The 14,299-nt window shown below is 39.0% G+C and overlaps 1 protein-coding gene and 1 long non-coding RNA gene across 10 annotated transcripts in view; one reads left to right on the top strand and one right to left on the bottom strand.

The window, feature by feature from the left end:
* Positions 1-14,299, top strand: part of dnc (phosphodiesterase dunce) — a 774,040-nt gene that overhangs the window by 504,813 nt on the left and 254,928 nt on the right. The window contains exon 1 of one of the 9 annotated variants that reach the window (XM_072304311.1): positions 2,154-3,225. The exons of the other annotated variants lie outside the window; for them this stretch is intronic. Coding sequence (XP_072160412.1) covers positions 2,936-3,225 — 290 coding nt within the window. The 5' untranslated portion in view covers positions 2,154-2,935. Of the gene's footprint in view, positions 1-2,153; positions 3,226-14,299 lie in introns of those variants that run through there. 9 annotated transcript variants of the gene reach the window in all.
* LOC140225440 (uncharacterized) overlaps positions 1-14,299 on the bottom strand; it is a 108,780-nt gene that overhangs the window by 69,858 nt on the left and 24,623 nt on the right. The gene's annotated exons all lie outside the window — the stretch shown is intronic.

The following is a 14,299-nucleotide window of genomic DNA, read 5'->3' as shown; positions in this document are numbered from 1 at the left end:
GGGATACCTCGATGGATCTCCGAAGAAGATACGTATTAAAATAATGATGGTGTGAAATAGGCCGAGTTTAATAACAACAACAACAAAATCCCAAAAAGTACACTGAAAAAAAAAACTGCTGAAATCAACACATGAAATAGTGAAAAAAGGTGACAACTCATCAAAATAGATTAAGAACACCGGGTTGATTTAACTAATTTGGTGATTTGTCACCGTATTTTAGCAATTATTTTTTTCAGCGATAATTTCTGAATTGAAATAATTTAACTATCCATTTGTCAATAGGTTAAAATCTGATGATCGTCAATGAACTGAAGTTCAGGTATACCGAGAACTCTTTTCAAATCTCATGGTGAAGAAATAAATTCTGGATTAATTCACGTAATCCAAAGAGTGGAAGAGCAGAACACTCTTAGCGTCACAAGGTGTTGCTTAATTGAGTACATCCTCTTCCAATTTAAAATTCGTTTATTGTTCCGTTTTATTCATTTTCCATGTACAGATTTCCTCCAAATTTTTATTCAATATTTGGACGAAAGTCGTCATCCTGAAGCCAACCTTGATTTTCATTGAATTAAAGAGACGTTTGCATAATCTTAGCAACACCTGGTGCGGTTTAAGATACTTTGAATTTTCATTCTTCAATTGATGACTACTTGAGAATAATATTATCCCTGAGAAATTCCGTTTCAAAAAGAGACCGCGATTTACTGCCTAAGAGAAACGTGGAGTAAAGGGGGAGTTTTAATAAACTTTCCTTTGACTTTTTCGAAACTGAGTTATTCTCTGACAGTTCGCGCTCACAAGTTTGCCCTCGACAGGAAAAGTTTGCGAACGGCCCGTTTACAAGCAGACTTGTCGCTATCAAATTATTAACGTTTTTTTACGGCCCAACCTCGCAGTGTTGCGAAATTTGGACGACAAATCGTAGGCCTCTTCTCTCGCATTTGCTCCTCACAGAAGTTTTCGTGTTCGGATCTGCAACCTCTACAGAAACCGCTAACCTGAAAGTAAGATTGGGTAGATGAACTTTGGAGTTAAAAGTCTCCACCTCAGTTTCAGTTTTCATGAATAAAGTTTTCGGGTAGGGAACTTCTCCGATTCCCACACCTCTTCACCTGAATACAATTTTCTCCTCGGGAGAATTAGGCTTACTTTGAATTTTCAAGAAATACCGTAAAGCTGGACAAAAAGTCAAATTGCTAAATTCAAAGACGATCCAATCTTGAAGACATGTATTTTTCAAGAGACAGTATAAAAAATCCGTATCAGCCCAAAAAACGAATGGTTTCAAAATCAGTTTAAAGCAATAAGAAAAACTTTGTAATAACTATTAAAATTATGAAATTAACCAAGGAACTCACTGAAAACATTGGATTCTGCCATTTTGTGTCGGTTTCAAACTAAACGATTCAAGAGAATTTGAACGTGGAAAATTGAAGATAATCAGTTTTTCTTTGTTCGTGTTCTTTACCAAACTAAAAATTAAAGTACCGTTGACAACACATTACAGAACTCGGCTTCCATTCGCGACTCAGCCATATTTTCTAGGAAAGTGATGGACATCTTAGATGAACCTGCCAAAAATTACCACTGGAGAGACTGATGTTGACCCTAAAGATTCTATTATAAATCTATTTAAACCTTCTGAAATACGATTTGGGGAAAAATCTTGATAAGACAACCCTAACTCGATCTTTTTTGGTACTTTCTGTTCAAGAGTAAACATAAATTCAAATCGGAAAAATTCGCGCATCTGTAAGGAATATTGTATTGCATTATAGAAAAAAATGTTAACAGATTTTATTCGAGTGATTTTGGTCTTCAACAATTTCATCATGATAGTCTAGTGCCTATGACTGTGCTGTGCATTCGTTTATAATCTTGCATTATTTCCAAAAAATGTATTCCTACACAAGAAAACTGTTTCAAAATTCTCCCTCTCCTGAATTTTTTTTTAAAAAAAAAAAATTATCCAAAATTTCTGCAAGGAATTGTGCAATCAGGGGAATGAGGTCTTTGTCACAATGACATTGATCCACCCTTAATGGAATAATTCTTAAGGAAGGAAGGGAAAACCTTGAGTGATAAAGGAAACTTTGGTGTTTCAGAGAACATTGTAGAAAATAAAAGGCCTCAGCTCATTTGATTTCCATCATGGACAGATTGAAGATACTTCGAATATGCAACAAACAATGAACTCGGATAAGTCTGTGATTTTAGTGCGGGTTGGCACAATTCGCCAACCCTCTTGATGAATGACTCCGATACATAGTTATCAATTTACAAGCCCAACAATCGTATCGGAAAGTACCTATCAATACCGCCGTGAAACTCTCAGAACTTTCAAAGGAACTAGTTTGCTCTTCCATCGTGATTTCAACTCCATTCACTCAACTTTTCCCTTCGGGTGTCTTGCAAGATGATAGAGCGGTTGCGAATATAAGTTGTTCATACTTGCATAAGATGGATATTCTCAAAATGGAGCCAACGCTAAATTCAAAACACTCAATTTTTCGCGACACCGTCATCCTATCAAAAGTCGAACAGTGAATATCAACTAGTGCGTTTTTAAAATAGCTCCTTTTTTAAGTTTTCGATTACCTGAAATTGTGAAAGTTTGAAGGTTCCTTTGACTCCATGTGTGCGTTCAAACGACTCTTCAATCAACCAGATTTTTAATACTTCAACTTCACATCCCCCTTCCCCCGGAAGGTAATCTTGCGCTTAGAGCTCCATCCTTCTTCAGTGTTCCCTGGACTAGAGATCCTCTGACCATAGAGCCAGAGCATAAAACCATAACCCCACAATAAGTGAAGGATAGTGCCGGGAGTGTTGATTTCAAGGCGCCTCTTCCGGGATGCCTCGAAGCTGAAATCGGGGTGTTTTGTTCTGAGCGCCCTCGGGGCGCTATGGGAGCCCCCCGAGGGGCGCCATGATAACAGTGGCAGTGATAGTATGGAACATGATCCAATCATCGGCGGAGCGGACTGAGGAGACGGAAGCGATGTGTGATCGGGATCCCATGGACATCGGGGGTGGGGGCGGGGGGCGCTTGGCGTCGACCCCCGAGGTGACGCGCGAGGAGTCCAACGACGAGGACACCTTCTGCCTCAGCCCCGAGGAACTCTCCGTCCAGATCCACAGGAGGCGCTCGTCCAGCAAGACCCACGTCCAGCGACTCTTCAAGTACAAACTCCCGCCCAAGCCACGACGGGCCAAGAGGTAAGATCAAAAGCTGCAGACAGTAATTTTTAAGCTTTAAAACGGTGTATTAAAACATTTTGTAAATAAATTTTGTAAAATTATTCGTTGCCAAACTGCGCGCAAAAAACGTGGGAGTGTGCATCTGTTGCATAGCAGTAGCAGTCTCCGGCAGATTGCAATCTATTTGTGTCGAATAATAGAGTGTAAAGAGTCCAGAAGTCAAAGGAAGCGAAAAAGAAAATGCTGATAGTGATGCTTGCAATTTAAACATACATTACTTTTATACTGAACAGGGAAAAAAATTGAATGTTGATTTATATTAGTATTTATACTGTTAGCAAAATGTTCGACAAGTAACAAATGCTGATTTTACATTTTGAAAAATGATAACTCAACGTTGAATTCGTTCATTTAACCGTGGAGTTCGACTGAGTTAAGCAGAAAGGAATCAACCCACATTTTGGAAAAAATTGAGTTATGAGTGGATTTGAACTCAACCACTGCTCTACTATCTATCCCCAAAAATTTGAAGTTTTTGTTGGAGCAAATTTTGCAGAAATTGAACTTGAAGTTTATCTTTTACATTGAATCTTTTGCAGGAGCCAAACTTTAAACCTCTCTATCTCGGTTCGATCCCGATGTGGCTTCGTTCATTTCTGTTTAACTCCATCCAGTCATTCTAGCACTTTTTTTTCGATTGTATAATCAGCATTTGTACTTGTCGCACATTTTTTAACATTGCAAATGCTAAAGTACATTCAATTTTTTTTCGTAAGTGCATTGCACCAGCTAGCACATTCATGAGTGCGTGCACCTAGTGATATCAGTGACCCAAGTTGGGTTTTGTTTGAATAGGCAACTAAACTAGCTAACTGCCTGGTAAAGCGGCCCTAGTGGAAGTGAGCTATCCGCTGCGGACAGCTAGGTATCCGCAGCGGATAGGTAGTCTGTGCAGGTATCCGCAGGCTCGAGTAGCCATCCGCCACATGAGGTTGCACAGGGTGGTCAGGCAGTTCCAGGAAATGCTGCAGGAGCCTGCGAAGAGTGGCGGATAGGAGGTATCCGCCACCCCGGGTCACCTCAAGTAGGCTCGTGCAGCTCTCCGCAGCTTTCCGCAGCCATTCGCAGGCTCCTACCAGCCTGTGCAGCTCACTAATTACACTGTTTCTGCACACAGTGGGCAGTTTGTCATAAGGAGGAGAAATTCAACCCAAAAATCAAGTTCCTTTCTTAGGAGAATAGTATTTTATTAAATAATTAAGTCAGGAGAAGAATATTTTACTAAACAATTAAGTCAACATTGTTAAAAAAAATTAATTTTGTATTTGAATAATGCTAATCCAAGGATTTCATCTAAAAACTAGTCTCATTTCTGCTTTAAAAATGCCAACAGCCAAGAAAATTCAATTTTATGCCATAAATATATGTATAGGGCACATGTCAAAATTCTGATGAACCGTGAGATGAATTTCACCTTATGGATTCCAGGGCTCATCCGAAAATGGACATGTTCCATGCTGATCCGGGCTAGGCTGAAGCATTTTTTTAAATTTTAAAAGTCCTTTGTAATTCTCTGTGTATCATACTTTTGAAAAGTATTTGTTCACTCACAAATTCCAAATTTTAATAGAGGGAGCAAGTCAACATGTGTGATGAGCCATAAAAAGCATGTATTCATATTGAGTCCAGGGCTCATCCTAAAATGGAAAAGCTGCCTTCATGAAAATATGCAACTGTGAGCTGACAAATACTCTCCAAAAGCAAAATAAACCGAATGATTAAATTGTAAAAGGAACATCATTCCAGCTTTTGAGATTGAAATAAGTCTCCTGAGTAAAAAATTAGAAACTTGATTTTCGGCTAATTCCTCCTTCAAAATGGATCATGTGTTTAGAGGAAATTGGATAATAATTCAAATTGAAAGCTCCAACAATCCTGTTTTCAATGAGTAAATAAAGGCTCTCCATTAAAATCAAGTATTTCAGGGCTTACTTGAATTTCTTCACACAGTCACTCACCAGAGTTCTAGGAACATCTTTCGTAATGTCACTCACTGATCACATTTCTATTGATGGAGCTTTGAAAGAAAATCACGGTCCAAAATTCCCCTTACACACATTCCTATCTCTTTCAGCATGCCAATTAATATGTAATAGGTAGCTGTACCTTAAAATTGTTCCTTTGGTTCCTTATAGACTCCACATTCATTCATGTGACCGCAGACAGAGGAGGCTCCAGGTTGGCATGATTTGACTTGGTCTCTCGCAAGATTTTCGATCGCCTTGACAAAACTCTCTGATCTTTCTGCAGCTCTGTGCCTGAAGAAGAAACTTCAAAGTGAACAAACTTCTTGAAATAAGTAAGTAAATAATCTCTCATTCTCTCCTTATTTTCATGACACATAACAAATCATTGTACCTACTTCATGCCAAACTTATCTTCTCACTCTAAAAGTGCATTAATTTAGTTGAGCTGTTATCAAGTAAAATTGCAGACTTGAAAACCCCCGATATAAACTGAGTCTTTGCATGCAAGTACATTGAGGTTACAGGCACAGAAAAGTCAAATGGACTCCTCAAAGCTGAGACGACAGTCGAACAGTAAAAGCTAATCATTTTTCTGGTACTGCAAACTCAATCGCTCTCCTGAAAATCACTGTATCTCAGAGCTGTTTAGAGGTCCTGTCCCATTAAAATGTAAATATGCTGTCATGTTTACTCGATCAAAGCGAGTATTTTTATTAGATCTGGAAACAGTAAAATTCATACCTCACAATTAACGCTATTATAATTGATAGTTTGCTTACCAACAGGTCTGACAGGGCTCAATTTCATGATACCAATCACAAGATTGATCGGCGTCGAAAAATAAAAACGAACTGAATCTCAATTCCAAAATCACATTGTTAGCACACTTTTCCATCAATTCACCAAGAAATCCTTTCAGTTTTTTGAGAAATTACATACTCACATAAAAAATACAACTGTAAACAGTGCGAGACTTGCATTGCGATGCAGCGATGAGATGAATTTAAGGTTAGAACTGTTAGCTGCCACATCGTGTGAAAAAAACATATCAAAGTCAACTCGTTCAGCATCTCTTACTATTTGTATTAGCGAGCAATTCGTGCGGCTTGGCAACGGTGCGCCGATGACGTATCAGCTGACTGTCCCGAGATATTTTGCGTACTTGCCAAGCTGAGAAGAAAAAATTGCAAATATCGCTGTAGATGGGGAGTGGTAAAAATCGATTATTTTTTAATACTGATTATAATTAAAGATTACAATCACCTTATTTTACTAAAAATGTACTTTTCCTCTTTTTCAATTTTTTTTTTTGGCTGAGTATGCTGTAAAAATTTCAAGTTGGCTTTTTTTCTCTTCGTGAAATTGAAATAGGAGGGGAAATTTTGTAACACCGCAGTGAAGATACGCGATTATTAATTTTGGCCAGCGAATTATTACTTTTGCTTTACCATTGCATTCATCAGTTTTTTCCCCTCCCTCATCTTCTTGAACATGAAACAACATGATCTTATTTTCGGGACCAAACAAGGAATTTTTTTTACATTTGTAACTAATAAAATAAAAATTCTGGTATCGGTCAATGACCTATATCTTCCCAATCGGTCGCAGTTGTAGGTGAAGCGGTCATTTTATAATTGACCCACTTTAACAAAAGGTCTATGCGTCGAAGGCTCGAAGGTAAGGACTGAAATTGAGGGATAAACCTATTTTCTTAGCCAGTCGAGTTTATAGGTGAAGCGGTCGTTTTACTGACCCAGTTAACAATCGGTCAATGTGTCAAATGTAAGGAATGAGACGGTAGGTTCTTTTTCCCTCTTCACCCCTTTCTCTAATTTTCAGCACGGGGACTTCCGTCGATGAACATCCAGCGACTCAAAATCGTTACGAAACGCTTCGATGAATGCCCCCAACAAACCCCGTGCGCCGGGAATATCAGAAGTACTTTTGCGGTATCCATTCTTCGAAGGATTACGTGATTTTGGAATGTCCCACACTGGAGACAGACCTTGGATAACATTGTTCAACACACCTGTAGCTTAGCTCTCATTGTAAATTGCCCGACCGGTTGGGGATTGGGGAAATACGGACTGTTATGACCGTGGAAATTGATCCAAAGGTTCCAATGCGAGTCTCTCAAGCCAATTTCGGAGGTAACAGCCTAAAATCTAAGCTGCTTAAGATGATAGTTATTGATCGATACGAGACTCCCTTTATTTATTTATGATTTTTTTTTTTTTTACCGACAAATATAGAAAATTTTTTTTTGTTTGGTCCCGAAAATAAGATCATGTTGTTTCATGTTCAAGAAGATGAGGGAGGGGAAAAAACTGATGAATGCAATGGTAAAGCAAAAGTAATAATTCGCTGGCCAAAATTAATAATCGCGTATCTTCACTGCGGTGTTACAAAATTTCCCCTCCTATTTCAATTTCACGAAGAGAAAAAAAGCCAACTTGAAATTTTTACAGCATACTCAGCCAAAAAAAAAAATTGAAAAAGAGGAAAAGTACATTTTTAGTAAAATAAGGTGATTGTAATCTTTAATTATAATCAGTATTAAAAAATAATCGATTTTTACCACTCCCCATCTACAGCGATATTTGCAATTTTTTCTTCTCAGCTTGGCAAGTACGCAAAATATCTCGGGACAGTCAGCTGATACGTCATCGGCGCACCGTTGCCAAGCCGCACGAATTGCTCGCTAATACAAATAGTAAGAGATGCTGAACGAGTTGACTTTGATATGTTTTTTTCACACGATGTGGCAGCTAACAGTTCTAACCTTAAATTCATCTCATCGCTGCATCGCAATGCAAGTCTCGCACTGTTTACAGTTGTATTTTTTATGTGAGTATGTAATTTCTCAAAAAACTGAAAGGATTTCTTGGTGAATTGATGGAAAGTGTGCTAACAATGTGATTTTGGAATTGAGATTCAGTTCGTTTTTATTTTTCGACGCCGATCAATCTTGTGATTGGTATCATGAAATTGAGCCCTGTCAGACCTGTTGGTAAGCAAACTATCAATTATAATAGCGTTAATTGTGAGGTATGAATTTTACTGTTTCCAGATCTAATAAAAATACTCGCTTTGATCGAGTAAACATGACAGCATATTTACATTTTAATGGGACAGGACCTCTAAACAGCTCTGAGATACAGTGATTTTCAGGAGAGCGATTGAGTTTGCAGTACCAGAAAAATGATTAGCTTTTACTGTTCGACTGTCGTCTCAGCTTTGAGGAGTCCATTTGACTTTTCTGTGCCTGTAACCTCAATGTACTTGCATGCAAAGACTCAGTTTATATCGGGGGTTTTCAAGTCTGCAATTTTACTTGATAACAGCTCAACTAAATTAATGCACTTTTAGAGTGAGAAGATAAGTTTGGCATGAAGTAGGTACAATGATTTGTTATGTGTCATGAAAATAAGGAGAGAATGAGAGATTATTTACTTACTTATTTCAAGAAGTTTGTTCACTTTGAAGTTTCTTCTTCAGGCACAGAGCTGCAGAAAGATCAGAGAGTTTTGTCAAGGCGATCGAAAATCTTGCGAGAGACCAAGTCAAATCATGCCAACCTGGAGCCTCCTCTGTCTGCGGTCACATGAATGAATGTGGAGTCTATAAGGAACCAAAGGAACAATTTTAAGGTACAGCTACCTATTACATATTAATTGGCATGCTGAAAGAGATAGGAATGTGTGTAAGGGGAATTTTGGACCGTGATTTTCTTTCAAAGCTCCATCAATAGAAATGTGATCAGTGAGTGACATTACGAAAGATGTTCCTAGAACTCTGGTGAGTGACTGTGTGAAGAAATTCAAGTAAGCCCTGAAATACTTGATTTTAATGGAGAGCCTTTATTTACTCATTGAAAACAGGATTGTTGGAGCTTTCAATTTGAATTATTATCCAATTTCCTCTAAACACATGATCCATTTTGAAGGAGGAATTAGCCGAAAATCAAGTTTCTAATTTTTTACTCAGGAGACTTATTTCAATCTCAAAAGCTGGAATGATGTTCCTTTTACAATTTAATCATTCGGTTTATTTTGCTTTTGGAGAGTATTTGTCAGCTCACAGTTGCATATTTTCATGAAGGCAGCTTTTCCATTTTAGGATGAGCCCTGGACTCAATATGAATACATGCTTTTTATGGCTCATCACACATGTTGACTTGCTCCCTCTATTAAAATTTGGATTTGTGAGTGAACAAATACTTTTCAAAAGTATGATACACAGAGAATTACAAAGGACTTTTAAAATTTAAAAAAATGCTTCAGCCTAGCCCGGATCAGCATGGAACATGTCCATTTTCGGATGAGCCCTGGAATCCATAAGGTGAAATTCATCTCACGGTTCATCAGAATTTTGACATGTGCCCTATACATATATTTATGGCATAAAATTGAATTTTCTTGGCTGTTGGCATTTTTAAAGCAGAAATGAGACTAGTTTTTAGATGAAATCCTTGGATTAGCATTATTCAAATACAAAATTAATTTTTTTTAACAATGTTGACTTAATTGTTTAGTAAAATATTCTTCTCCTGACTTAATTATTTAATAAAATACTATTCTCCTAAGAAAGGAACTTGATTTTTGGGTTGAATTTCTCCTCCTTATGACAAACTGCCCACTGTGTGCAGAAACAGTGTAATTAGTGAGCTGCACAGGCTGGTAGGAGCCTGCGAATGGCTGCGGAAAGCTGCGGAGAGCTGCACGAGCCTACTTGAGGTGACCCGGGGTGGCGGATACCTCCTATCCGCCACTCTTCGCAGGCTCCTGCAGCATTTCCTGGAACTGCCTGACCACCCTGTGCAACCTCATGTGGCGGATGGCTACTCGAGCCTGCGGATACCTGCACCCGCTGCGGATACCTAGCTGTCCGCAGCGGATAGCTCACTTCCACTAGGGGGAGTGTATCACCGAGATTTGAAGACGCTTGTAGCCGAGGTGATACTTTTGCATTTCGGCACAATAAAACCTTTACTTAATTATTGCGAATCACTGCAATTTGACGAGTTAACACGCATGCCGCTTGCAAAGAGCCGGCGATTGCTGACTACCTGCGACACATCCACGGTATTTGACTCTACGTTCACCCTTAATTTGTTTGCCTCATTATTTCATCCAAGATTTTAAGCTGCATCCTCGTTGATCGATTTTTCCAAATTTGATTGAGTATGGAGTTCAATAATTTGGGAACCGCATTGATTTCTAATTTGTATGTATTCCTTATTGTGCTTTATTTAACGCATTATTTTCACTTCGAGAAAAAAAAAAAAGGGAGCAGTTACCATATTCTGGTTAAGAAACGGCACAACCAGAGAGCATGGTAACTATCATCAAAATTATCGTTAAGGTAACAAGATTCTTCCTTATTGTGACAATAATTTTGGTGGAAGTTACCATACTGCCTGGCTGTATCGTTCTTTAACCTGAGTATTATCTGCATTAACCTCGGCAATGAGCCACGCAGAAACCGTTTTCCACTGTTAGAAATTCAAAATTTTTAACATACTAAGGGGCCGAAAAAGGCTCGTCCGCTGTATCACTAACCGTTTAAAGTAGTGCAATGATTGCGGCCCCTCTGACAGGTCCATCGGGATCCTGAGACCGGAGCGGAAGTGGTGGGAGCAGAGGAGGGAGCATGACAAGGACTCGACGTTGAGAAGGAGAGTGGCGTTTCCGGAGTTTTCCGACTTGTCCAATCGCGTTTCATCCTCTGCCGACCCAAGTCGGAGTCAAGATGTTTTCTCTCAAAACTTTCCCCCTCTTGTCATTCCCCCCTTCGCCGATGAGTCGCGAGTGACCACTGAGCTCGAGGATAAGCTTCAAGTTGTAGAAGCGCTCTGGCTAGGGGTGCCAAACCATTTCCCGATGATTTTATACGATGATCCTAACCTTGAGAGACGAACGACGCTCTGCCGGTGTCAATTTTTTTTTTTTGTGATGGAATACTTTTCCAACACTTAAAAAAAACTCCGGTTCCAGGAGCCGTAATTACGGGCTATATAGCACTACCGTGCGATCCGGTGAGGAGACCGTAAGTCCCCCATTCAGGAGCCGAAGCATCGGCCACTGAGCCGGAAGCTCTTTTTGCTACGGGTTTACAGGCCGTTGTTCCGGCTCCCGCTATATAGCCCGTATTTACGGCTCCTGGAGCTGGATTTTTTTTTTTTTCAGTGAAAGAATGGATTCCGATCCGTGCTAATATCATCACTTCCCGGCCAAAGTATCGCAAGCGCCATGCGACGTTCCAAAATTTCCGCTGCCATTTTATTGTTCTACAGAGAAATTTTTCAACGAAGCTGTCCGAAAATCTCACAGAATTTTCTTCGTGCTGCCGATAAAATTCAGTTAAATTTCCTAACAGATTCAACCAACAATTTCCCTTTAAAAAAATAAAATGGCGGCGGAATTTTTGAAACATCCCATGGCGCTTGTGATACCGGAAAGGGGACGATATTACCCCGTTTTTTTAAGGGACAAAATAGGCTTCAGAGCGAAAAGCACTCTGGTTTTCACTCCGAGATGTTCGACAGAGAGTGCGACGCGTAAAGGTCAATCGTAAGTAGTCGGCTAATTTAAAATTTAAATAATCAGCGTCAGCAATCGCGGCTCGCAAAAGGTGCAAGATTAGCCTAATGAAAATACCGCAAGGATTTCTATCTCCATGAAACTAAAGCTCACCGCAGCGGGTGAAAGTGTAATCGACTGGCGAATAGCGTCAAGAAGGGCTGAATTATACTTCCCACCATCCAGGATAGCGCGTACCATCCCGACAACCTTTTAGGGGTCCGTAGTTTTTCAAATGAAAGGAGGTTGGCCGACGTAACAAGATTATGGTCGTGAGACAGAGGGTGGGGGGGGGGGATGCGAAAAGTATTACCCTATTAATTTGATTTCTTCTGCTTGCGCGGCACCCGGCACCGGGCAGGTAGTAATTTTAAATAAATGTAGAGAGCGCTGGTGCTTGGAAATCATTCTCGTTGCCGCCCTGTGCCCCACGCTTTTCAGCTCTGGTGTCACTAATGAAAACCTTCCCCCCGCACACTGTTGTAGTTGACTAGAAACTCGGTAAAAACACCAATTTTTAGCACGTTTAAAAAAAAAAAAAAGTTTTCGAAATCTGAATACTTAAATATCTTTCTCACCCTCATCGACTACCTACCCTTATACCTTGAACCATTCTTAAATCCTCACATGATATGTTTAGCTCCTAGGTTCTACTTATTATTACTTAAAAATTAGTATAATTTGTGAGAACTTCATCACATTGAGCGAATTCCGCCAACAAACAATTTTGATCGGTTTTTGAGATCCAATGCCACAATATGCTCCGTTTATTTTCAGCTGTTTGACAAGGTATGGCAGACATAAAGTCAAAGGACTTAATGGCTAAATGTCATATTTACTGCCGCCTTACCGTAAAGAGCAGTGAGTCTAAAACTGAAATTTTTAGATAATGGAATTAGCATAGTTCAAACGGGAAACCTAATTGAATAACCCACATTTTAAAGTAGCTTTTTCATTTCGAATTTCTTAGTTGCAACTAAAACTTGTCCTCCCAAGAAACACAAGAAATTGCCGAGAATAACTTGTCCCAGTTTCAGGAGGAATTTCAGCGGGAGCTTTAGAGGGGAGGTAGTTTGATACCACAGGATAAAGATCTCACATACCATGTTTTGTGAAAGCTGAAAGCTTACTCACTACGGACTTTGCTTTGCTCCAATTTCCCGGCTAGGAATGAGACTTGGAACGCTCAGAGATGAGAGGACGAAAGATTCCAGAAATTCTGACTGCGGTTAGAAAGAGAATTATCAAATTACCTGCGTCAGTGCAATAATTTTATCCTCTGTTTGCTCCATAGAGCATATATTCTACTATTCTCTTTATGATTATTGTAATTATTGCAGTGTCATTTGAGAAAAGAAAAAGTACGCTACTCTTCGTTAGATTCTCTTATGATGTATTTGATTTTACTGCTTCGTGTTCATTTACCGCATAGTTTTGTACGCTATTATTTCGAGTTATACAAACTGAAAAGTCTCGGAATCTTTGCCGCGGTCGAAAATACGTCAAATAATGGAGTTGGGATTACTTTGCAATTATTTTATCTTTTGCTGATACTATTATCCTTGGTATCATTCCATGTCATTCAAATCAATCTATTTTATGAAACATTATAATATTCCACATACTAGATAAAACATATTTTTTTGCGCCGTTTAGACTCCAACTTTAAGTAATTTTAGTAACGCTTTTTCTTTGTATTTTTTGTTTCAGGTAAGTCAATTCCTCGCACAATCAGCACTTTAAACAGGACATACCTATGTATGCTAAAAGGAACTATGTTACACGCAATTTCCTTTTAGCACTGAAGCACTTTTAGCGTCTGAAACATACGTGAGTAAAATAGTCTTTCTGTCATTCATTTATCATATTTATTAGCTATCATTATCATTGTCATCAGCGGACCTCTATCAAAATTGATGGAAGGTGGTAAAAACGCCATCGGAAATCCCGAGAAACAGGGCAAATTTTTTTTTTTTTTTTTTCATGTTGGTACCATAAAGAACCAAAAGCGGCTGCAGAAAGAGTTCTGAACGTGAAAAACAGAAATTCCACATAATTTGTCTCAAAACTTCGCGTGGTAAAAACCCTAATTCTGATAACGGTGTAGCTAATAGTCATGAGTATTAGTTTAACTGTCTACTGAGGATAATTACAACTAGTTTTTGTGGTATTGTACCGTTCAATAATGTGTACCACGTATCAACGCGATATAAATATGATAAAAATACCACTATCGTGGATCATTATGTTTTCACCTATAGTTCGAATCACCATGGAGAATACAAATTTCGTTCGCGAGATTTGAAGATCGAGTCATGGATCTCTGAAGTTTTCAGATCGTGAGTCTGAGAACTTAAGTTCCAGCTGCCGAAGCTTGAATCACAGAAAGCTCACAAAAAGACTCCGAAGTTTCCCCTAAATATATATGTACTTCACTGAGAAAAAACTATGGTTTATAAACCTATTAGAGGTAAATATGGAACA

Source organism: Bemisia tabaci, chromosome 1, assembly GCF_918797505.1.
Source record: "Bemisia tabaci chromosome 1, PGI_BMITA_v3".
Lineage (NCBI taxonomy): Eukaryota > Metazoa > Arthropoda > Insecta > Hemiptera > Aleyrodidae > Bemisia > Bemisia tabaci.
The sequence above is the reverse complement of the archived record's forward strand: the minus strand, read 5'-3'. Positions and strand labels throughout refer to the sequence as shown.